This window comes from Pogonomyrmex barbatus, unplaced genomic scaffold (assembly GCF_055798465.1).
Source record: "Pogonomyrmex barbatus isolate J1 unplaced genomic scaffold, ASM5579846v1 scaffold3, whole genome shotgun sequence".
NCBI classification, from domain to species: domain Eukaryota; kingdom Metazoa; phylum Arthropoda; class Insecta; order Hymenoptera; family Formicidae; genus Pogonomyrmex; species Pogonomyrmex barbatus.
Genome location: NW_028297127.1, coordinates 11,484,002 through 11,509,683, shown reverse-complemented (window position 1 = coordinate 11,509,683; position 25,682 = coordinate 11,484,002). Strand labels below are relative to the sequence as shown.

The 25,682-nt window shown below is 43.1% G+C and overlaps 1 protein-coding gene across 6 annotated transcripts in view; it reads left to right on the top strand.

Moving 5' to 3' along the window:
• Positions 1 to 25,682, top strand: part of LOC105424244 (mind bomb 1) — a 296,684-nt gene that overhangs the window by 41,914 nt on the left and 229,088 nt on the right. For all 6 annotated transcript variants that reach the window (XM_089078855.1, XM_089078856.1, XM_089078857.1 and 3 more), the window contains exon 9: positions 6,343 to 6,494. In XM_089078855.1, the coding sequence (XP_088934981.1) occupies positions 6,343 to 6,494 (152 nt within the window). The remainder of the gene's footprint in view (positions 1 to 6,342; positions 6,495 to 25,682) is intronic.

Genomic DNA, 25,682 nt, shown 5'->3' with positions numbered 1-25,682 from the left:
TAACGAATTTTTTTTTTTTTATAAATACAAGTGCCACGTATTTTATGGATTCGCATTCGCTAGATATTCAAGAATCACATTGTTTTTTTCAGTAATTTTGCGATTAGAAATTCGTTTATTTTGAGCTTGCTTGTTAATTAATATTTTTATTTTTGCAACGATATTTATTATATCGTTGATGTAGAAACGTGTGACATACATTGATGCAGCAGTTTCTGCTTGTCCATCTCTCTATGACGACTCTCGTTTTGCGAGAACGGAAAAGGAGAGTGGTTAGAGAGAAAGAGAGGAGACGGTGGTTCTCGTGATCACGAAATATAGTCGGGACCCCTTTGTCGCTACAAAGAGCGAGCCCGCGGCGAGGAGCTCGACGAAGCGAGGGGTGCGTTAATACTAAAAGCAATAAGCAAGGAGTGGTCATGGTCGGGACTGGGTGCAGATACAGGGTTTTCCGAAGTTATTGTTGTGACCACCACTATTCCGCCCGGTTAGCATCTCCGCCACCCTCTCTTGACTCGCCTTGCTAAATTAAATTTTGCCTCGTGCGCGGAAGAAAGACTCGGGGAAAAGTTTGTTTGTTGGCATCGAGAGAAAATTATACTGAGTTGATTCTCTTGAGTATTTTAAATTGCGCATTTCTTGATTAGCAAGACAGTTTTCACTTCGCTGTTTTTTTACGATGTAAAACGATAGCGCGTCAATTTTATCACTAGTATCATTGCGTACCATCGATCTCGCTAAAAATTTGAGTAATCCCGAAGTCGTGAAATGTTTATATATTTTCTTGGCGCATGCATGATTGTAAACCGCGGGAAATGGCGCATTTACGTTCGAAAAGTTTTCGATGACACTAAAATATTCCTCCATTTCACTTTATTGTTTATTGTTTTATTTTGGTTCAACAATCTTTTCATTCATACAATTTTCCCTTGAGTTTAATTTTTGTTCGTTTCTCTTTTTTATATTGCTGTATACCGGTTTTTATATTGTACCGCGACGATTCAGCAGGCATGACGGGTTACGGACTCTTTGTCATAAAGTGCAGAGCAGCGAGCTCGCGCACGACGTGCTCAGAAAAAATGATCTCATCAGGATGTTTCGATTCGAGAGAATTGCATTTGGCGGCGCCGTGCTTGGGATTAAACGTCGCCCGGCTTGACTCTGAAAGAACTAGGTCATCGATCTCTGGTGTAATTTTAAATTAGCGCACCTGGTATATATCATCCTGTCCCTGTAAATCGGCAAATCAATGAAAGAAAACGATTTTAATATGGCGCATTTCGGCACGTCGCACGTCGCGCTTTACACCTCATTATCCGAATTGACATTTCGAAATTCTTTACTCGTGACGATCTATCAGCTTAATCGGCTCCAAGCCGATTCGTACGGTACACAATGAATCGCGGCATCACGGCATCGCCGCTCTACGTAATCCTCGCGCTGGCAATTTATATTAATTAGCCCGTTCGCGGGCGCGGGACCATTCGCGCTCAACATAAATTACCGCCGCTAATGATGAATGTCAGGTATAAACGTAATATTATGCAACCGTGCGGCTGTGTACGAGTGCCGCGTCCGGGTTTGCCTTCACCCTCGCACCGCCAAGTAGATTCGGGTCGTTAGAGGCGCGCACCAGCGAGCCATACGTGACAGCGCGTACGTGCACTCTCATACACTCGTCGCGAAATCAACGTGACGTTCCTGTGCGATGATTACAACCCGTCGACAGCGCGGCAACACGGTTTCGATTTGACATTACCTACCAACGCCGCGGTGTGATTACGAATTATTGATCAAAAATTACTAAACCGCGCAATGATTGCCGTTTTAATAAGAGCTTCTATTCGGGCTTATCTATGTCATTCGTTCGTTATCGACGCATTGCTATCGCTACGCGATTTTAAAGCTAACGGCTAACGAATATAAATATAATGAAGATTTTGAAGTGCGTGACGAATGATTTAAATCGAAATAAATTAATTTAATTCTCTTGGCATGATTTACGGTCTATTAGCCTATTATCGTTGCCTGGAAATTAAATGTCACCGAAAATTCTATCGTTTTATTTTCATAATCAAATTTAGAACTTCCGACTGTATTGTATTTCAATAATTTAACCTTAGATTTGCATGATGGGTCAATTAGCACAATCGCGACGTTTTCACTTGGCGGAGATGAGACAATTACACGAGAAACTTGTGCAAGCGTAGATATCGCGAATATTTTGACAGATGTCTGGCTTTATTCAGGATGCTCGCTGACGGACAGGACGGTCATAAACGCCTTCGTGCACATCTAAGAGTCGAATAACAAGTCCAGGCACGATCGGTGTAACGAGTTAGCCAACTCTTGTTTTTAGCACTTGCCGCTTTTATCCAGCCAGCCAGAGAATCTTGCAGCCTCTGCGTTTTCACAATCTACTCGAAGATACACCAGTCTTCCCCCTTTCCCTTTCCGCCTTCCGTAGGCGTCCGGGTTCGTACACGACCCGCATACCAGTTCTTGTCTTTGCAAGGCGTCCCTTACCCGGTTCCGTCTCGTTGGTGCATCGTCCAAAGGAATCCCCGGGCCTCCTCCTCAAAAGTGGAAACGTTGGGTGGGAAAGGTTGGTTGCAATCAAGCACGGGCGCGGACTTTGAGGGTGCTCCGTTCCGTTTTCTCACGGTCTGCATTATCTTCCCAGACTCCCGTCACGAATCGAACTCCATCCTCTCTCTGAAGCTGGAGAAACTCCAGGGGAGGGGAAAAGGGAAGAAGGTTGAGGTAACAACGGAGGCGGAAGGGACGCCCCTATCTCTTCTTCTTCTTCCTCTAACTCGATATCCTCCCTGCGTCTCTTTTTATTTCGTCGGTCTTAGCGAAATCGCCATTGATCGCCGTTGTGAAAAAGAAGTTAAGCTCATTCGGTGCCCGCTGCCGGACTCGCTTCTGCGATCGTTTCTAGTTACGTTAGATTTGACAAAGATATGATTTAAGAGTTTGCTCGAGCGGATATTCAACCGCTAAAATTTGGTTCGACGCTCGTACGAATGAATTGCTTTTATCAAAGAATAGATGATTGTCAGAATAAGTTTCATAATCATTATCGAAATGTCGAATTATGTGCAGTGTTTCTGAAAAATATCTTATTAACCGGAATATGATGTTTAAATGGATTATTTTTAAGAAAGAAAAGATTGTATAGAACAAATCTTATAATCGTTACCGAAATATCGAATTATGTAATACATTTGAAAAATATTTTACCATTGGGTGTATAACGAATATAGCAATAGTACGCAGTTTGTAGAGAGCCAAGCATACAACAATTTAATTTAATTCAATGTACACTTTGTTACAAGAAGCGATGGAAGCACTTGGAATACGATTAGCTTTCTATAACAATGGAGACAACAGCTACTTCGCCACGTTGCATTCGTCAGTCACATTGAATGACTGCTCCTCTCGATTTCTAGTGACGGCACTTGAAATCCGAGTTTGCTTTACATCTTGCTGATGTCTTAAAGCTCTCATTAGTGTAGCTCGTCACCTTCGACGAGCCAAGCGACAGGCCAAGGGAAGAATTAGCGATGTCAATATTTGCGGTGCAATCAATCCGCTTCGACTTCCCGTTCCCGTCGTCGATTCATTCCCCTCTCCCTTTCCCCCTGCCCTGGCTTCGACACCGACGCTGATTGTCATCCACACTTCCAGACCGCTGGCCTGTGTTGTTGCTGTTGTCTTTTCTCATTTCGTCGGCTCGTTTACCTGATCTGTACACAGCGTCGTCGATAGCAACGAGCATCGACGCCAGGTATCCGTTTTAGCTGGAGTAAATTTGAGGAACACGCTCTCTCGCGGGACGGATATCCATAAACATTTATTTGGTTTTCCGATTATATCTATATCTTTATTGTTTTTTTTATTTATTAGATATAGCGAGTAGCACTTACTTTTTATCGCGTGGATTCTTTTCTATTTTTAACCGCGTTATCCAGCAAAATACAACGATGTATAACTAAAAATCAGATAGTAGAATTCGTGCATGGACCATTCGTACTTCTTACATTTGACAAGTCTGGCAATTTGTCGGTGTTAAGAATGATCGAGCGACTCGAAACGGATCGTGATGCCTCGGATGGCCGGCGGCGATGAATCGCGACGGCGAAACGGTCGCGGCGTGGAGGAAGAAGAAAAATGTTGAAATTAAAGTTTTCGCAAGTTATTTGAACGCTATCTGTGGCGCGTGCGGTATGAATCGAATGTCATTTGTTGGACTTAAACGAGTGGGCGGCGGCGAGATATAAAGGAGGACGGCTGGAGAAGGGTGGAGAAGACGGGTTATAATGTAAACCCCTTTTCCAGGAGGAACAGCGGGGGCGTCGAATGGAAGAAGGACCATATTGGTAGAAGAGCGTACGTCAGCGTTACAAATTGAAAGTCCGCATCCAGGGACCCACTATTTTCTCATCCCTCTCGTACAAATCTTTATTCGCGGCCAGGACGTTGTAATTCTCAGCAAAAATCAAGAATGTAGTCGATAGTCACCATCAAAGTATTAGCAGTAATTATTACTCATTATTGATTGATTATTGAAATGTCATCTTTAATACGGTAGAATAAATTTATGTTTCTACAAATTGTAACTTTTTCAAATATTGTAGATTTGCTTAATTACACATATTTGCTTAATTATGCAATAATTAATGTGCAATAATCGTGCAATAATTAATTATTATATCGCGCGATTTTTCTTAATTATCTTTATTTTTGATTGTGATAATAAAAGTTTTCGAGGATAATAAAAGTAATGGGCAAGAGTCTACGGGTCTCTCAGGTAAATAAGACAGTCCCGTGACTGTCACATGATCTTTGCCCCCAACTAGTCTCATTCGCCTCGACGGTTTTTTCCCTCGACCTCTCGCTTTCCTCTTTGCTTTGCGTTTTCAGTCCCATCTCCCTTCCCTCTTTTACTCCTTTTCCTGTTACCTCCCTTTCTCTTCGTCTCTCTTTTTCTTCCTTTTACCCTCACCTAGTGGCGTGACACATGGCCAGCATTTATAGCGCGAGATAGCGCCGGCGGTTCTCGACAGCGCCGGCAGATTTATCCTCCACGGTTATTGGAGTTATACAAAGGATTTTTCCAACTGATCCCATAAAGTATCTGTGCCTGATGCCCTATTATTTACGCAGCCGGCAACGGCTGATGCCGCGGAAGCGCGTTCTAGCTTTTCGTTCTTCCTAGTTTTCCGCCGAAACGCAAGCGTCGTCATGAGCTTGTCACAGATGCTATTTTACGCTTCGTCGTTTCCGATTTATCGTAAAAGCGGTAAAAAGAAACCTCACCGATATCGCCTTTTCATCGGGTGAATTATTGTCGCTGACGGGCATCGACGGCATAGAGTGTGTGAAATTATCTCTTTTCCGAAGAGACGATCTAGCAACTCACAAGTTTAACTCACAAGTTTAAATGAGTGGAGAACATTTAAGCTTATTTGTTATTTGAAATGATAGAATTATCAGTGGAAAGAATATTTAGAAATACTTTTTCAAGCGCTTGTTAAAAGCTCGTGTGACAGCTATTCTTTTAAAGCGTATCATTCTTATCACGCGAGTTTTCAAACGCAAATACTTGCATTGTCTGCAAACTGTACGCGTTATATCGGCTCATAGTTGTAGTGTTTATCCCTACGCTCGCTCGTTCGTTCGTTCGTTCGTTCATTCATTCATTCATTCATTCGTTCGTTGGTTCATCCATTTGTTTGCTAGCGACGAGTTCGTACTGTGTTGTTCGGCATTAATGGATGGCCCCTGTTTCCGTACGTTTTATCGCCGACTGGAGCTCATAGGTATCGTCCGAATCGTAACCGCCCGAACCAAAACTGGCCGAAGCATTGATCCAGTTCTAGTAGAATCCAGGTGAATAGTGCGGTTCCACTCGTTATCTATGGTGATCCTGTCTTTGAATTCTTTCGGGTTAAAAACGACTTACAAATCCTGAAAAGATTAACGATACTGGTGGAACAGAGGGGAAACAATAAATTAGCAGAACGTGCATAGAATTGAACATACCGTGTGTTGTATGTTTGACATGTAACATGCTATGGGTAATATTTCAAATGAATGAACTCTTTTGAAAAATAAAGCATTTCAAGTTAGCGAAAAAATTAAAAATGAATAATTCCTCAATTCATTCAATAGTCCCTATATTACCTCGCGTTACAGTGATTAAAATGTTGCGTTGAGTTACATATTTCTGGATATTTATCACCTTTTTTTTTTAGCGTTTAGTTTTATTCTCGTGCACTTTAATTATTGGAAAATGGAATGTATGTATAACAGAGAATATTTTCTTGCTTGCAGGACTCCGAAGGCGACACACCCCTTCACGACGCGATCTCTAAGAAACGGGATGACATGTTGGCTCTGTTGTTGGACCACGCCGCAGACATCACCCTCACCAACAACAATGGCTTCAACGCTCTGCACCATGCTGCTCTTCGTGGCAACCCAAGGTGAGTGCTTCGCGTTTTCAGATGTGACGCTTTTGTCCGCGATGCTGAATGCTCCGTCGTTCTAGAATTTAACCGTCAGGTAGCGAGAGTCGTGGCAGAGAGAGAGAGAGAGAGAAAGAGAGAGAGAGAGAGAGAGAGAGAGAGAAAGAGAGACACACACCAATAAACGGCTTGTGCCGGATAACAATTACGCGCGCCTCGCTTCGCGCGACTAATGGATCACCATGTCCAGACAGTATTTTGAAAATCCGTACGGTTTCGAGAAATATCATATCAATTTTACATTTTAATTATTGTTTAACCACTGTTGCGTTTACGTGTTAATTGAATATGTTATGATATTTTACGCACGTTGATTAATAGTGCATTTTAATTGATATAACAGAGAAATATCAGTCTCTTTATCCGAGACACGTTAGCGTTTAAGCTAAACGTTGATCGTGTACAACGGGTTTTCTAGCACGGGGCTTTTCCCGTAAGAAGTTACAAGCGAGATTTTCCAACGGCATGTCCAATCGGCCCCGTTCTCTCTTCCGCCTTCTTTGTTCTCTTGTTCAACGAATCATAAAAGAACGTCGAACCACAGATGTTCCGAAGTCGCCGCCGTCGTCAACGTTCCTGTCGTCGTCTCGACGAAGTCTAATCGATCCGGTCATTCTCGAGAAGCGAGTCAATTTTACCTCGATTCTCACCTCCCGTCCTCTTGTTCAATTTAGTTACGCGGACTCTCGGTGCTTTTCGAGATTTGCCCACTTTTAGTTATTACTCCTCAACGTAAAGACGGAACGAGAATGGGACAAGCGGATATTCCAATGGGAGCGATATCTAGTTTGAAACTACATCCCTTCGGCTGAAATAACATTATTTCATAACGACGATTCAGTTTGCTTATCTGTCCGAAATATATCGTCTTTTACAAAGGAGGAAAATAATATTATTGATTTTAGAAAATTACTTTTTGTACTGTGCCGATTTTCCTTTTTTATTATTTGTTATATTTTTTACACTCGTGAATATTGCCTCATTCTTTCAAATCTTTTTTTATATTTTTTTTTGTTCTTTTCTCGTTTTGTCCTTTTCTCCTTGTCTTTCTTTATTCACACGAGAGGTTTGCTTTAACATTTCGCGTCTGCTTCTGGATCTCGAAAATGGAGGCACCGAATGCATATAGTAGTCCTACAATCACGATTACGAGGCGTCTACTTTCAACCCCTCAGTTGAATCGTGTGAATGTCAGCGATTCACAGTCACTTTCGTTCTGTGATGATGTTATCGTTGAAATAACAAGAAAATTTTCACTATGCAACTAGAAAAGGACGATATCGGGATCCGTGGATTGCTTTTCTAGATTTCTTTAACCCTTAAGTAGTAGTTAGCTGACTTAAGTATTATGAAATGGAATTAGAGCGGATATAACTTCTCGCCACAATAAAGAAAGATTTTGAAATCATCTAGTGTCGAGAATATTAATTAACGAATAAGGATCTCATGAATATTGAAAGAGCCGTTAATCAGTTACTATTTTAGATATGAAGCGACATTTATTAATTATTAAAATATAATTCTATTTTACGATATATATCTACAAAGAAATTTCTTTTCTAAAGCTAATTGTATGAAAAATTTGTTTAATATTGTAATTCTAATTGGTAATAAGGAAGAATAAAATTTCAGAATCATAATGGTGTAAATTTGAAATTTTAAAACAAAAATTATATTTATATTTCTCTGTTTTTTAGATGTTCTCTATTTAGTTTCATAGTAAAATAAATCAAATGTTGATGACATTTAAGTTGACGAAATAAAATATGCGAAATAATATTATTCTTAATAATCAGATTATACTGACTTACCGCTAAATGAGGTCGAGCGAAAAATTTTTAATTAAATAACCGATAATAGATTCAGATGTCGCTTCGATTGAATGTCCTAGCGATTCAATTTACCGCCTACGTCATAATCCGGGGCACGTGGTATGAGGAATTAGCGAGAACTCGATATCGTTATATTCCCAGTTCTCAGAGCGAACGATAAGGGTAATCGTCCGAGGAGTATCGACGTCAAGAAACGTCCACCTTGCCGCCAGCCTCGTCACGGCCTGAGGTAATTATAGCGAATATCTTATTGGGGGAAAGATGCTTGAGGGGTGACTCGAAACTAATTCAGACTGGGATAGTTTGCGGTAAGTGAGTACTCGAAACCGATGAGGTTTACTTTGCCTGTCATTATATAGACCGAAGAGCGAACGTTTCGCGATGCCTTCAAGTAGGCACCGCAATCACAGAAACGTATTAGCGCCGAGATAGGTGGAACGTACTTGGATCGTGCCGTACAATCAAGGATTGTTTGCTCTTCGCGAAGAAACAGTGATCTCTGCTTCAGCAAAGCGAGATAAACGTTACCGTATTCGCGCGCGTTCGATACAGCACGATACGGGTCAGTCGTTGTAAGGGTAGCATCTCGTATGTGATTGCTCGGCCCGAATGCGAGTTTAAAACGTCAGCGAGTATGTGTGTGTGTGTGTGTGTGTGTGTGTGTGTTCGTTACACCGGTTGCATTCTCAAAGTACACTTAGATCAAGACGAACGTCGGGTATATTCACTGCGACTGATTTCCTCTCTCCTCCTTTACGCTCCAGCATTCTTTCGTAGTCTTGGCTCTCGGTCATGGACGGGCCGCGGCCTCTCTTACGGCTCTCTCTTCTACTCTTTCCTGACCCCCTGCCCATGCCCCGTTGGCCTTTCCCGCGTTTGCACTCGTCTTCTGGAGGAGCCGCTGGTTTCTCTCAAGACCTGTGCCGCGGTGCTCTGAAGCCGAACGAACGGACGTCCGGAGACGTAATTTCCTGCTCTCCTGGTGCGGCCTTTAGACTCTCTTCCCCCATCACCCTTCCCTCGCTTGCCACGTCTGCCGCTTTGTAGGGTACATTCTCCGAGGGTTGTCGACGAAACTTCTCTCGTTTTCCATGCTTCTGCCCACGGTCTCTGTACGCTTCCGAATTAGGGTCGACCGGCCAAACGTGGTTGCGAACACTCGCAAAACATACCCATGCAACATTTACAAAGTTTCAAATTTGCAATTACTACGAAATCATAATATTATCAGTATCGATATCCGGTGACAACAATCATCAATATATATCGATTAGGATTTTTTCGAATGATGAAGTGTTATTTAAACGAAGAAATTTTTTTCGCGTTATTAAATTTAATTCAACGAAATTCAGCGAATTTGACTGAAATCTTTTATTAATTATTCAAAATGTATACTTTGTATAACTTTATTGCTAAATTATTAATTATATCGTATTTATGTTTATTATTGCTAAATCCATTGTATTTATGCTAAACGTTTTCAAAGGATTATTGCCACAACATAATAAATTTCCACTCTATTCTGTGGGAGCGTAGCAGCGTGAAGTTACTGTATAATAACTACTGTATAATAAATAGTGCAACGGCGTTACATTATCGACGATGAGTATTCTATGAGCCATAATATTTTTACGGCTATCGAAACACAACGAACCCGATTGCAATCAATAATGCTTTATCATTGTAAAAGTAGAGTATCGGTCAAAGCATCGGTCAATACGCGGACGCTACAGTGGAAGGGCACTAAAATCGTTTGGTTATGCTATCCCTTTGTTATTACAGATTGCACTAGCCTGTTATTCAACCGTGATGGTCTAATCATTATGCTCGCGGACAGAGATACAAACATGAGTCATATACTAAATTCTACCACATGAATCGGATAGTTCCCTCTGGCGCCAAACATTGCGGTACCATCTGCGTGTCGACAACTGATTGACGTAAATCACGAGGTTGATGGTTTAAATTGTCATCCTTTGTAACACCTACCATGTAGAGAACGGATATAACAAATTACCGTGTAACAAATTTGCGCTTTGAAAATAAGTATATGTATATATATATATATATATATATATATATATATATATATATATATGCGAGCCGATACAGTGCTAATTTTCAATTCTCTCAACGAGATTTCCTATCGGCCCAGTGCACATATCTTTCTAATTCTAATTCGGTAACTATATATATAGTTTTTAATGCATTTTGTATTTCATTTTTCACTACAAACGCAAACGTGATAGTCTACGATAAAATTATAACGTTAATTCGAGCTCGCTCTGACGTCTCGCACGGCTTGATTATGTTAGTCACACACGCGGCATACGGTGCCATTGATCCAGTAACGTACACACATCGCACGCTCGTGAGCCGCTTTGATCTTCCCTCGTAAAGCTGTATTCTGATTGTGACACGCCGAGTCAGAAACGCGCAAGATTCCCGTTCCGCGCAGTCAATTCCGTTTGTTTTGTACTATTTCGCCAGGACGACGGTCACGTATGTTCTACCGAAGAGCTTTACCCGGACGAGAGTACGACAACGGGTCGTGATTAAAATTTTGTTACCATGTAGCCTCGTGACTGATTTCGTGCGGCTTTGTGCATTAACATGTTATCTATCTCCATCCGGGTAGTTATCCGTCAAGATAGATTCCTCTTTAAACGACAGCGGTTGTTTATTCCGTTCGTTATCGTGTTCCGGATTAGAGACGAACCGATCTCTACACAAATACATTTAATTATTCTCGATATTTCTTTGAGTCTAACCCAATCCGGCGCACTTCGTTTAAACTGTCATCGTCGTTTCTTCTCTTTCGGAGTAAAAAACATGGAAGAATTCATTTCACGGGATACGCGCGGATTTTCGAGTTCTGGCAGGACTTTTATATCGCGTTTCGCGATTCGTATTCCCGGGCACGCTCGCGAGCAAAGAAGCAGCGGCAGTAGAAAGTAGTAGTAGTAATAGTAGTAGTAGTAGTAGTAGCAGTAGTAGTAGCAGTAGCAGTAGCAGTAGCAGTAGTAGTAGTAGTAGTAGTAGTAGTAGTAATCAAAAAAGGAAACGAAGAAGCAAAGAGGGACGGCTGATAAACTCGTAGGTATTCGGCCGTACATTTCATTTCGCGCGCTAAAACATTCCGATCGACAGCCATAAACTTCGGAATAGTTGTCGGAATAATTAGCTTCGGTTCTCTCACTACTGGATGCCCGTCGTAGCTAAGTCAGGGTTTTGCCATAGGATGCAAAGGAGTAGAAAGGGGTTGCTCGGAATGGTGCTAACGATAAAGGCGGGGGATAATCATTTAAATAGCTCGTCGAGCGCAAGCCATTTAATTTGCTTCGGCGAGGATCTAATTACTTCCAATAGTTTGTTAATTTCATTCGCCTACTTTGCCGCCATTAAATAATTATTACGGCGCACAATGGCGGCGCGAGGGGGAGAACGAAGCTCGTCGTGGAGGATGCCGAACGCTATAAGAGAAAGCAAGTTCAAGATATTCCGAAAACGACGACGACCCCCATTTCCTCGTACGACCCTCGTGCGCCACGTTAAGAAGTGAGTCCGTTCAGTTCAGCTCTACTTGGCTTGACTTTAATCTTAGACAAATGCTCTCTAGATATGTGTGCAAGAGATTGTACCGATCTGAACTAAACGAACACATTTTACTCGTTGCTTTAAATCGTAGAAGCTATTACGAAGAGGAAAATTGAAATGAAACAAAATATTTAAAATATTACGAATATATATGTACAGCATAATAAAATGCTCTCTCACATATATAATTTTGAATTCAATTTTTCGCGTCGTGAAAGCGCGAGGAAGAGCGTTTAGTTCATTTTATGAACCCTCGTGAACGGGCGAAAACATCTTTCACGGAGGAGTTCGTCGAGTTTAGGTCATTCCACATAGCCGAAACGATGGCACAGAGAGAATAATACTCGTACGATATTTCCGAGGTACGTACGAGGTGCTCGCGCCTGTGTACAACACGTTGGCGAATGTGCGAGAGTGTCTAAGCTTTTCGGTGCGCGCGCGCGCGCGCGCGCGCGCCGTTCTCCGAGGCTTAAACTATAATGGCACGCTAACTACAGTCGTAGTCGTGGCACATAATAATGCGATGGCACCGCAGAGACGAGCACGGCCGATAATGTACGCTGCGAGCGCAAGCGCGCATACATGCATCCGCCGCGGCGCCGCGCGCGCGCGGGCGATTATGTATGCGCGCGAGCGAGAGGCGAGATGCGCCAACCACGTTATATCTATATCGAGTTATAATAGTTCTCGTGTTAAATCGCATAAGAGCCAAATCGCTTGGAACTAACCCTCCAGAGTATTCCCGCACCTCCGCGATCTCTCTCGTTGTCTGTGCCTCTCGCTTCGTCTCGCCTCGCTCCGCCGCGCCCCTTCTCTTTCCCTTTCCGGTCCCCCGCGACCCTTCTCACCGGCCTTAGGAAATAATGCCGCCGTTTTCCACTAAAAATTATGCATTCAACCGTTGTCACGTTGGAACCTTTCTTTCCCGCGCTGCTCCCGATGGCTCTCTCTCTCCTCTTCGGCCATTAATTAGGCACCGTAAGAAGCCACGACTTCTCCAGATTCGATCGAGTTACAACGTTATATTCTTGAAGATATATCGCCGGTGAAACCATAAAAAGCGTCAAGCTCTTTCACGAAAACTTTTTATCGTCCCCTAAAGCCGTCTGTTTCCGTAGAGGTGTAAAATATCGCCGCAGTAGGAGTTCCCGTTAGTACAACAGTAATTTTCTAATGATGGAAAGCGTTCTCGCATTTTTTTGTCTATTCTGTGCTTTAGAAATATCGGACTTGGAAAAATTTCGGTGGTTCGAGTTTCAATTTATCCCGTCTCGCTAATTCGCAACAATGAAGTAGCTATTTTTATTCTCACCGCATCCGTAGTTAGACAGAATATCGAGTTTCCAGGACCAGTATTTCTTGTGAGAAAATTTATTTGCGCTCTTTAAGCGGACAGCAAGCTCGTTGGATACGCGCGTTGAGAATTATTTCTCCAGTAATGTTTATTACGACAGTTTTACTATCACGAGATTGATGGCGAATTGAGTTATTCTGTGAACACTTGTACACTCAACAAGAATTAATTTTTTTTCTTAAAAATTTAAATTAGTTACTTTTCGAGCATATACAAATTTCCCTTGTGATTTTTATCTGCTCGATGCTGCTTCTTCTTACGATATTTGATTATTTTTTGTAATTATTTTCTACATTAATATTGCTTTTAACGAACGCTTTTATTTATGATTGTAATACTTTCTCGTGAACATTGTCGTTGAAATGGTAATCAAAAACCTCATTAAATGACGCAAAATAACACAATATTTTATCGTACTCATAGCCAGCTTTCTAATATTCTTTCACTGAATACACGCGAAGACTCTTGGCCGAATAATGGAACGCGATGTTCCTTGAAAGGATTCACAGGATTAGAAAACATTTCGCGAAACGTACGAGCCACGACACGGCTTTCGTGCAAGGATTTGGCTTCGGATTAAACGACCTCTCCTGAATTCGCGGCGTTCCCTCGTAAATTGCACCGAAGAATCCGATATTAACGGTAGCTACAGCCGCGCGCCCGTGGTATGGAGTCTGTGTCGAGGTCGTGGGTACGCGAGGTCGGCGATTGCTTGTTCCTTCGAAAAAGGTGTAGGCGGGGTGTGTACCGGGGATACGTATTAATGCCGCGTTTATCTCAGACGCCGACCCAGCTGACAAAGCACGATCAACGCAGTCTGGCGAGCTCGAGGTATTCCAACAAGAGGATCGCGATGATTTCGAGCGCGCGGATACGAATACACGCGGCGAGATCGTTCCAGCTTAAGGCACCGCTCGTAATCTAAATTCGAAAGATTCAGACTGCGTCGCGACAGGAAGAACATCACGGGAGATACGAATAGACGACAGATCGCGATAATTAGATGAAGTTTAATCGAGCGCGATTTTAACAGTGGAGCAATTTTACGTACATGCGTTAATACGTACTTATTAGTACGCCACTCGCGTGCATCGCCACTGTAGAACGTTGACGTAGAATCTGACGTTTCTGTCAGATGGTGGAAAGCAGGCCGCGCGTATCTCACATTCTATCAACATTCGTCAGTTCGCACGTACAATTTCGCGCCCTACGTACAATTTTGCGGAATGACGGCGTAAGAAGTGACGTCAACGTTTTATCAAATCTTTCGAAGATTTCGATTCAGGAAGTCAGAGTTTCCAGGTCGCTGGACTGCTAAGTCGCTATTCCACCTTCCGCGATATTCCCTTCCGTTCCTGTTCTTAACTCCCTCCTCCTCCCCCTTTATTTCCTATTTTCTTTTTCTTCTTTCTTAGTATTCTTTTTTACTTTATCCCTCCTACTTTCACACGTGCGTTTCTTTTTCTCTCTACCGTTTCCTTGGAAATTGGATAGTTGCTTCCAATTCTGCGCAGGACTAAGGAAAGGAAGCGCGGAGCAGCATTCCTTTGTTTCTTCTACTTTGTCTTCGGCCCCGTCGAAACTTTCGCATCTCGGAGTTGCCGCAACTTTTTTTCCCCTACGTTATCCGTCGATCCTTCTCTTCTGCTCGCCTAGCGCGGATCGTCGTGAAACTTATTCGGTTAGCGTCTCCATCCGCTTGATCGTCGATGAGCAACTTCGTGACCGAACAAACGCTTTTATTTAATTCAACGATTTATTTATAATTTATTATTTTAATTTAATTTTAATTATTAATTTCTTAAATTATTTAAATATCCATGTAAAGTAGCTCATATTAAAGTACAAATAACGAATAAAAAAAAAAAGAATAAAAAAGAACCAATAAGATGAGTAAACAAGATATATTAAATATAAATATTTTTTAATAAGTAGACATCTTATTTTGCTCGTTTTACTGCCTCGTTTATGTACTCCTTTTGTTCTTATTTAGTAAATATCCGTATTATCCAAGTATGTACGTTATTATAAACTCAATACTTTGGAAAGGTCAATCTTGAATCAGCTAAGTTTACAACATTTTCTAAAATTTATTGCTACATTATCAAGAGATTTTATTACGACGGATCAAGCGCTCGGACGATTTTTCTTAAATTTTCGAAGCTGAACTTCGTCGCGTGTATCGCTTCACGTGCGTCCGGCGCAGCGTCGTATTTCACTGTCGCGCTACACTGGCAGATAAGTGATTTCGTTTTAAATTTGCCGCACGCGCCTGTAATTAGTTTAACTCCGTTTCGAGAATTTATTAAGAAGAGAAGAAGGTGGTGCGAGACATCCCCGCGCTCTTTTACGTCTCGCGCACGCTGCGGGCCAACGCTGCTTCTCAACTCCTCTGAGGATAGCTACGTGCCCGGAGATTTACCTCGACCCGACCGAGCGCTGCCTCCGTCATTTCCGCCAGAATTGTCTGAGAAAGATTTTTAAAGTTCGAGAGTACTTCCAAATCCTCATGTTACCTCATGTACTCTACAACCATATCTACACGTATTCTCGCGCACGCGTGCCTTATTCAACTCAGCCATTTTGTTTCCGATTGTCTTTCTCTGGTCTCTGATTGTGCATTATAGGACTAGACCCGTACGATGAAGAAGAACGACAACTGGCGCATTTCAACATATAGAATAGTGTTTTGTTTTATATTGTCTTAATTTAGAGCGAATTTTTTCTCGATGATTGTCTGATAAAAGATTTCTAGCCCATGTGCGTGTTTATATGCGTGTAAATTCTGGACAAAGATGCGCAGAAAAGATGAATCTGTTAACTTTCGAAAGCGAGATCTATATCAACGAGGCATACGTAGAGTTGCAAGAGCAACGCGTCTCCAAATAATCCCTTTCACCAGTCGTCAAAGGAAATAGGTTCCCGAGTTCGCACGGAACATCCTCTTCAATATCGCTCTTTCTATGCGCTCGGTAATAAATCGCCGGCGAACTAATATTCCTGCGGCGATATTGCTGGTAATATTACCATAGTAAATGATCTCGAGGGAACCCTCCACATCGATATTAAAATAGGAATCCACGTAGCTCTCGAGGAGATTTAATTTAATTTAATGCGTGCAACATTGGTTGTTCTTGCAATGACTCATTTTATAGCGCGTTTAATCGGAAATATTTTCGTTTAATTAAATGCGAATTTTTTTTATCGCGCCAGTTATTTAGTTTCGTTTTCCGATTTATTTTTTGAATATTTTAGACGCGCTCTGTCCCTTCCTCCTCCTTCTTTCTCTCCTCCTTCTGTCTCTAATTAGTCATAGTTATTATTTTTCAAGACAGAACGTGTCCTTATTAGATAACCGGCTAATATATTTAACGAGAGCAACGATTAAGCCGGCAGCGATATTACGTGGCGTGTTCGCGAAGTAATTGCATCTCCTCGGCGCGCAGCGCTTCTTGACTCTAAACGGATCGGTTTTCGTTCCTGGTCTTCTCTACTTAGAATACATTCGAGTGCCTAGTTAAATCCTCGTGATCTTAAATTTAAGTGCAGTACTGGGAGTTGTTAAGCTGCGTTTTATAGGATCCCGTTGCCGTCTTTACGAAGGCGTTATTTGCCGTTTCTCGAATCAAGAGGCAGAAATTGCATGGACAAGAATCGACGAAGGTGACGAAGAAGACCCGATAAAGGATATAAGAAAGGGAGAAAGATCTAATCTCACTAGAAATATCACTCTGCCACTGCAATTTCGCAATCAATCGCTAATGCTCAAAGGGACTTTGTCTATCGGCTGATCCTTTATCATCTTACCTTCTTCCGCGCTCCTCCTGCTTCTCGCTCCCCCTCTTCGCCTTCTTGAGTGAAAGGATTATTTATGACACGCCACGTTATCGATCTCTTTCTCTGGCCACGATATCTTGGATGAGTCCAGGATTGACCGATTATGGATCAAGTAGAGCGTAAGTGACGACGATTGTTTTAGGTCAACGTATCTACAAGTTTGCAGTTTTAAATGTGCATCGAAGATGTTCGCGCGAGATTATGTTGTCAAGACCGGCAAATGGATGACTTTCGTTACGCTAATTAAAGTTTCGCGTGTTGTTTAGTCGGACGGTAATTGCGTTATTTGCGTTCAATGCCGCAAAAGCTAACTGATAGATGAACGAAAGTGTGCCGACCTTCACAGTAAACTAAATGATTTTAGTTAATTTATTAACTCTATACAATTACTGCTGATACTTTCATTATTTCATATTTCTATGGCGATACCAAGTAAAGTTTATTACATTCGATAACAAACTTTGCATATTAAAAGATTTAGCAATCATACGAAAATGCTAACGAAAAATGCATGGATGATAATTTCAAGCGTTATAGGATTTTATGTTACCTAGAAATATTCTGACTGCGCATTTTTTGAAATATCGGTTAGCGAGCATGCGCGCTCATCTTTCCGCTCGGCTGTTCCTGCTTACTTGTTCGTTATCGCGGAAAGCGATCTCCACCCCTCGCGGACCGACGCGGAGGTGCGAAATGTAAAATGGGCCGTTTTATCAAAAGCGAAATTCGCCCGGAGACTGAAATTTGTCCAACGTAGCGGAAGCCCTGGATTACGACGGCGGGGCTGTCTCCTTCTCCCTCCTATCCACGGTTGCTCCGCACCGTGCATATCTCCATCTTCCTTCTCGCGTCCCGGTTTCTTTCACCCTTCCTCCTTTGAGGAAAAGGGTAACAAAGTGTTAAAGTTTTAATCCGAGAAGGAGCGCGCCGTGCGCGGACGAGGAGCGAGAAATTGCGGGCGGGAAGGATTGTGAGAGGACTGGAAAGAATGAGAAATAGAATGAGAAAAGAATGAAAAAGAACGGTGGCAAGAGGGGGACAGAAAAGAGTAGCGGCTAGAAGGTTACGGGCAGTGAGAAGAAGACAAAACGACGGAAGGAGTAAGGGACTGCGATAGAACGGAGAAGAGAGAACGTAAGAAAGAAACGGGGCGGCGCGACGGAGGGTGCACCAGGAAAGTCTTTGTAATCGCAGTTTTCTACTTTTTCCTGGAGTCGCGGTGGAGGGTGAGTCGAGCCTGGGAGAGGTGAATCTAGATTCCAGGTGGGTGGGTGGGGTAGATGGAGCGGCGAAGACCGGGCAAGAGAGGATAGTGCTGGTGGAGAATAGAGACGGCGGGGACGCGGAGAAACGGGGAACCCTCGGTAATGGTAAGGGTAGATGGGTCGGTGCAAGGGTGTGCTTGAACAGGGATTTACGGAATTTATCACTTGAATTCCCTGTAAAGGATTAGCAGACATTCTCTCGCTCGGCAGAGACGTAGGGGGTTACTGCAGTGGGTTACCTACCCTACGAACTTCTTGGGACGATGGCGCCGCCTGCTGGCTCTGCGGACCCGATCCGCCCCACCCATGTGTGCTCTCGAATCTCGATTGTGGTTGCTGGAACTCATCGAGGCCCATCATTCCATATCATTAGTGCATACTTATTTTTTTAAATTTATAAACGATACTTCAATATTATATAACCAACTTTCAGGCTTCATTATTTGTCTATATTGTGTATTTTATTTTATTTTTGGGAATGTTGGAATTTTATTTGGGGGTATTTTGATAACAATGCGAAACAGAAATATTAATGTCTATGTTTTAATTTTCAATAATTTTTTTTTTAATCTTGTTGCATTAAATAATGATAATAATATGTTGCATTAAATAATGATTGGCCTAATATTGTCAGTAATTATAGAATCAACTCGCAGTATCCGTAATGTTGCATCACGGGAATGTCACGAAAGCGGAACGTATTGAAATATCTTGCGATGCTATCGAACGATACAGTCGTTCCCTCCTGCGCGCGTGATATTCCTCGAGTGAGTATTCACTACCAGTTGGATTTCCTCACGACCCTCCACGCCGTATCGCTTGCATTTTACGAGCCTCGAATTGTCCGATAGAGCTGGGAACTTCCTTCTTGGATTCCGTCATACGCCGCATGAAGCGGCCGTGCGAAGTTAGAATGTCCGGGATCATAGGGGATTTTTCTTTACGATCTATGGAATTAGAGGCGACGGATCGTAACAATTCCCGGCGATCTGCCTTCACGATTTTTCAATCCGTTCTTCATATTCGATCTAAGAGATATGATGTTGATTTCTGCGCCTCCTTCAAATAATATATTTTATGACTGGATCTTTTTCGCGAATGCCTTATCAAAATGCATTATTATTGCGAAGATATAAAACTTGCTGATTTAAAATATACTTTGATTTTGAAATATTTCTGAAATTTTAGGACAAATACAATAGTCCTTTTGTATTTTATTATAATATTTATATGCCTTGTAATATTACAGATTGTAATTTCAGTTTATTAAAATAACGATAATGTAACGATTTAAAATACACTACTTTGAATTTCTGGATTGTACCGATGTGCCATCGCACGACAAAAGGACAAAATCATCGCGTTTAAAGTGCACGACTCTCGGCGTTATTGTGTGTATCGGCGATTCGATCGACTCCCGCTTTTTCTGCCGATTTGCTCTCACAACATCTCGAAGAGAAAATATCTGTCAGAGCTAAGCGTCTGCGTTCTCGTTCCCCTTTTTTCTCTATTTCTTTACCATTCCATTTCCACCGCGCGTCCGTATCAATTGACGACAGTCGTGACCGTCCCGGCGAAGGCTAAAGCAAACCTTGGCCCGATCTCTTTGCGCGGCCCCATCCATCCCCTAATGTAAACGTAAACACGGATATCTATATACAAGGAGAACCATTCGAGCGGCAGCGAGGTTGCACCACGTGCCGCGGTAATATATCGATGGCTAATAAAATATGAAAAGCTCCCTTCTGTATACACGATTTCTCACCTTTCTCTTTTGTCGCCCGAGAAAATCGAGGGTTGAATGTGTCGAGGGGCGACAGGTGCGACGAACAAGAGAGTTCTCGTTTCTTTGATGAAAATTCACTAGAAGGGTGGACAGATTGTAAATTCTTCCATTTTTCCCAGAGGTTTCCTTTTTGGTTGGAATCCTGACAATCTTCAAGTCAATCTTCGATATTTCTCAAATTTGTTACGGAGCTTTTGTTCCAATCGAAAGGAAACATTGACAATCCATGAAAGCCGGATTTTCGGAGAATACATAAGAATCTTTTTTTTTTAAGAAATATATATGTTGAATTTAAGAATTAAATTTTGAAAAGATTATTTTCGAAATATCATTGTATGTGCTTTTTATATGAATTTGTTGAAATAATGAAAATTTGTTGCACGCGGAAAATGAAGAAAGGCGAAACTTCGCGACGGCGAAGCACTTATTATTAGAATTACTCGTTGCTAAGAAGGAGAAGACTAGGAGGAAATCGTGGTATACTGCGAAGAGAACCTGAGGAATTATTTCGCAGCCCTTCTAAGCGGCGCGTAATGCCGGGCGAGCTCGCCGAGTAATCAGGATGCGCGTTGCGCGAAGCGTAGCGGCTGCAAATTCCGGGGTTTCTTCGCGAACCAGCAACCTCGGAAGTAACCGTTCCCGCGTAAAGCAACGCACGTTCGAAACTAACACGATGCACGAATACTTCTGTCCTGCGCGCATAGCGGCAGGGGGAGAGGGGGGGAGAAGTCGAGGATAGAACGTTACATAGAAACAATGTATATATATATATATATATATATATATATATATATATATACGTGTATATATAAGAGGAACCCGAAGTACGACCATATCGTGCGCAGCAGGGCAATTCGAACTCAAAAGCTTCCAAACATCTTCAATATAAGTTAGGGAACTGTACTTAAGTTACCTCCGTAACCAGGCCCGCATACGAAACACAGTCCTCGAATAGTTGCGCGGTATTCGCCTTATTGCAAATAGTACATAGCTTCTTGCTCGTGGCCTCCCGGCTCGCCTCGCCACCGTCCTCTAATTAGCTCTCGAATTAGACGCGCAAATTAATTGGCCGTTAAGCTCGTTCGAAAATGAACCGAGATATGTTGACGGCACACGCAACGTGGGCAACGGGGCAAAATCCGAGAATGCAGACGCGGACTCGCGCGTATGCGGGTTTATGCGATTTCCCGAAGCGTTTGAACGCACAGCTCGCGGGACCTCGGACTGATCGACTCGCTGCGGGATTAATTTCGTTGCTCGCCGATCCTGCGCGCGATGTGTTGAAATGGCGTTGATGATGTTCAACACGCGCGGCCGAGTTCATTAAGTTTGACGCCCACACCGCCTGATTACGGACGAGCAGATTTAATCATCGCAATTTCACGGTCCGTCGTTCGCGGTCGGTATTATCGTAAACTATCAGAATATTCCGGTATTATAATATGCGTATCCGGGGCTGGCCCGATTCAAAGATCTATTGTACCGCACGGCGACGCGTCGAATTAATTTGGCGTTCGATGAGAGCTCGATTCGATCATTAATCGCGATTAATGCGATCGATCCTCCCCGCTTTGACGAGCGCAGTTAATTACGCCCTTGGCGAACCGCGTCTCGCAATTAGGAAACGTTCTTTGAAACTCGTTAACACGAGGAATTACACGCGCGAGCGCGACCGGGCGCGCACGGTTTGCGTGCGATGACAGTGTGCATTTTCACGGATAATTATAATAGTTTACACTGTGCCGAGTCCTCCGAGTGGCACAGGTGCATCGGCTGCACATTTGCGTCTCTTTCCCTCTATCTCTTTCTCTCGCGATACGAGTGCAGGCGGCTTGTGCAGGCGGCTCGCCTGGCATATATCCGCATTTGCATGGCTATGTAAATACGTATTATAATGACAACCGGCCGGCGCTGTATTGTCTCGGTATACAGCCACGCTCCCTCGGAGCAAACACGACGGCGGACGTTACTCCTGCTTTCCGGATGTAAATCGAAAATTTCACGAAGACGGGAGAAGATTGCGGCGTAATCTTCGGGCTGCCGTCTTCGGTGCGAAAAAGCGAGTAGCGCGCGATATAATAATTTCGCCATCTACCTCTACGGAGGAAGAGACGGTATATGATAGGTAGTTGACTGTAAAATATTAACGCGTTGTTAAAACGAGTTTGAATTTCCGCAGTGATATATTAAAATTGTCGCATAAAAGTTTTAAAGTTTTAAAGCTTTTAAAATATTTGTTCTACTGTAATTTTTATCTATCTACTTGAATTTAATTTAAAATTCTGTTTTACATTTTTGACGTCGGTGACATCGGTGATTTCAATAGAGAGAAAGATAGATATTATGCTCGTGTGTATTATATATGGCATCATTCTTGAAAATAGTTTATTATCACGACAACTTTTGTATTCTATCGAGAGAAATCTTGTTTTAAATTAACATATATAATACCTGTCTTGTTATCGTTCTGTAAACTTTGACTTAGGTAGATAAGCGACTCTACATTTTACTAGAGCGGGACCGTCGCCGCCCGCTTTCGCTTATCTGCTTTTTTTAAAGAGAAAAGCGTGATACTTGGCGCCTCTTATCTTCAAGATACACGGAGATGCACACGCCGGCCGAAGTCAAGAATATTTAATGGGGCGTGGAGAAGAGCGCCGGCAAACGCGCGCAAATAAATTCGCGGTGAGTTTATCGTCTGTGAAAATGTACTTTCGATTCCTCTCAATTTCACGAATCCCTCCAGCGCGTTTTCGTATCAAACGCAAAACGAATTTTCATTGTCACGCTCGGCGGGATAGAACGGCTCGCCGATTGTGATACATTTCTCGCGGGGTCAGGCGCGCACCGGTCGTGACAGAGCCCGCTCTTTCAAGAGCCCGCTCGATCCGTTTGCATCGTTCGGCTTCTCACAGGTTAGCGAGCCATTCCACGCGAGATCTGGTCGCCGTGAATCACACGTTTGATCGGACGATGGCGATTTGTCGTTTCGTTTGCTGACCACAGATTGCCGGAAGAATGGCCTCGGAGGAAGTGCTATCCGTTGGAGTGTCCGTCGATTCCATTGGATCCCTATCCCTATTTATCTCCCTCAGGTTTTTCAGCCGTCTCGACGGATCGTCGAGAACTTGCTTGTCGGCGAATTCAGGGGACAGAGGGGACAGGGGAGACAGGGGAGACGCTCGCTCGCATACATCGAGCTGAAACTGTTTTCCTCAGCGAGCCAGGCGAACCGTACGGCATTGCGGATCTACGAGGTCGCACACAATGTATCCTTTCTCCCTTCTTCCGCTTCCTCCTGCTTTCACGAAAAGTTTTTCCGCACGCCGGCTTCTGGGCAACACGGCCGGACGGACGGCGGCAAAACATCTCTCCGTGCCGTCGACGTCCGCGTCGGCGTCGATGTCGGCGTTGCGCGCGAACGTGACGCGTGCGACTTTTCTGTTTTGCCGGAACTACTTCCCCGGAAAAGCTTCTTGTCTCATTTCTGCCCCTCGCTGCTTCCTCCTTGTCGGTACGATTGTCCTCTCCTCCTTTCACGAAAAGAGAAGCGTCCCGGCAAGTTTAAGAAAGTTGTTCAATTCCTGGCGCAAGTGTGACACAAGTGAATCCACCGAAGCTTCCGCGAAAGTGCACAAAAATGCTTTTTGTCCGTGTTACTCGCTTCCTTTTCATTTCTCGTCGCTCCTCGTCCTCGATTCCACGTCTACATTTTCGTGAGAAATTCGTTTCGAAGCCGTTTCAATCATTGATTTGTTAAGATACAGAGTTTACGGATACAGAGTTTACGTATGTTTACTTTTGCAGTTGAAAGGATATCCGTTTTCTTTGATTCTTCAAGGAATTGCTGATGATACATCGCGGACTTCATTCGACGAACTTCGCCGCACTGTCGCTAGCTGGAATTCGTACAGCTTTGAGTTACGTAGCGTCACATTCACTGCGCTCGCATTCACTCGCATCCTTCTCCACGAGACGAAGATATCGTCGCGCAAGGTGCCTGGCTTACCAAAGTTCCATTTCGCTTGGAACTTGGAATAGCTCCGCTGCCGTCGATAGGAATGAGGCGAGGGCAGGCAAGGAGCAAAAGCACAACTTGCGAAACAGTGACAACTTGCAGCGAGCAGTTGCACACTTACTTTGGCCAGTTGTTTCTTCGTCTTTTTCGTTCTTCTCTCAATCCTTTCGTCCATTTTCCCCTTTTGGTTTATTCAGTTCATCTTTCCATCGTGATATATACACCGACAGTACTTCATCTTCGATAGTACATTCTGCATGATCGATAATCGTTATATACGCGTGTAGTTTCGTTGTAACAAATAATTTCGAGTTATATACGGATACGTACGTATGTGTGTGTGTGTATGTGTGTATGTATACGCGGTTAACGGCCCGCGAATTCGCGCAATTACGAGTTCTGCCGCTCCGCCAATTTGATCGCGTGCGATCGTCCAAATTACCTCGAAATGGCGCGCAGAACTACCGCGATTTACATGTAAATCGCGGGAATAATACGGTGAATGGCTTTCGTATCCTCTCCTATCATTGTCGTTTTTCTATTTGTTTCAACGAAGTACGAGTACGAGCTCCTCCGTCGAAGTGTTATGGCGTGTGAATGAACAAAAAAAAAGGAGGGGGGAGGGGAAGGATGCGCTCTTCATTCCGTCGCGGAGAAATCTTTTCTCGCAATCGCGCGATTTAACGCTGAATACTTCGCGCATTAGAGCGTTCGTGCGAAGTTATCACCGAGGTGATTTGCGGCGCGGAAAGATCCCGGCTCGCGGTCGGTCGATGCGAACGTATAATGGGAGCCGTAGAAATTTGCTGACGTTATAGAAATCTAGGACAAGTTTTAGAGGGAGCGGCTCTAGAAATAAGTGTTTAACCTCGATCCTTGCCATATCCAACTATTCTAAATCCAGTATGCAAGTGGAGTAGATAGCTGATAGGAGATACCAGATAGCGAAATGCAGCGTTGCATGCATCCACCTGCGACGGGAAGGGGGCTGTTCGGAGCGGGGAGCGGAGGGAGCCCAGACAGACTCGTTCGAAGTAGCCTGAATGGACATGAAATAGGTCGAGTCGATGTTGCCTACGTGAGCTGCCTCAAGGAGAAACATTCGTAATGCTTGCCTTGAGGCTAGATATCGGCCATCGCGAGGTAGCCGGACGCGGAAATAAAAAAGATTTGGCGGATGTTAGTTAACGATGATATTGCAGGATGTTTAACGCGTTTCATTGTTGAATGCTTTTTTTTATCAACGTTATTATTTATTTAGTATCCAGATTTTTTAAATTTATTCTGATTATATTAAAAGCGATTTAAATACATAAGTAGTCGGTGAATAGGTAAACAACGCATTTTTGCTATACAAAAAGGAAACAAGAAGAGTGCACTTTAGAGCATTGCAAAAGCCTTTGAGGATTCTAAGTTGAAGATTCTGTACTCGAACTGTATACAGTTTCGTAAAATTG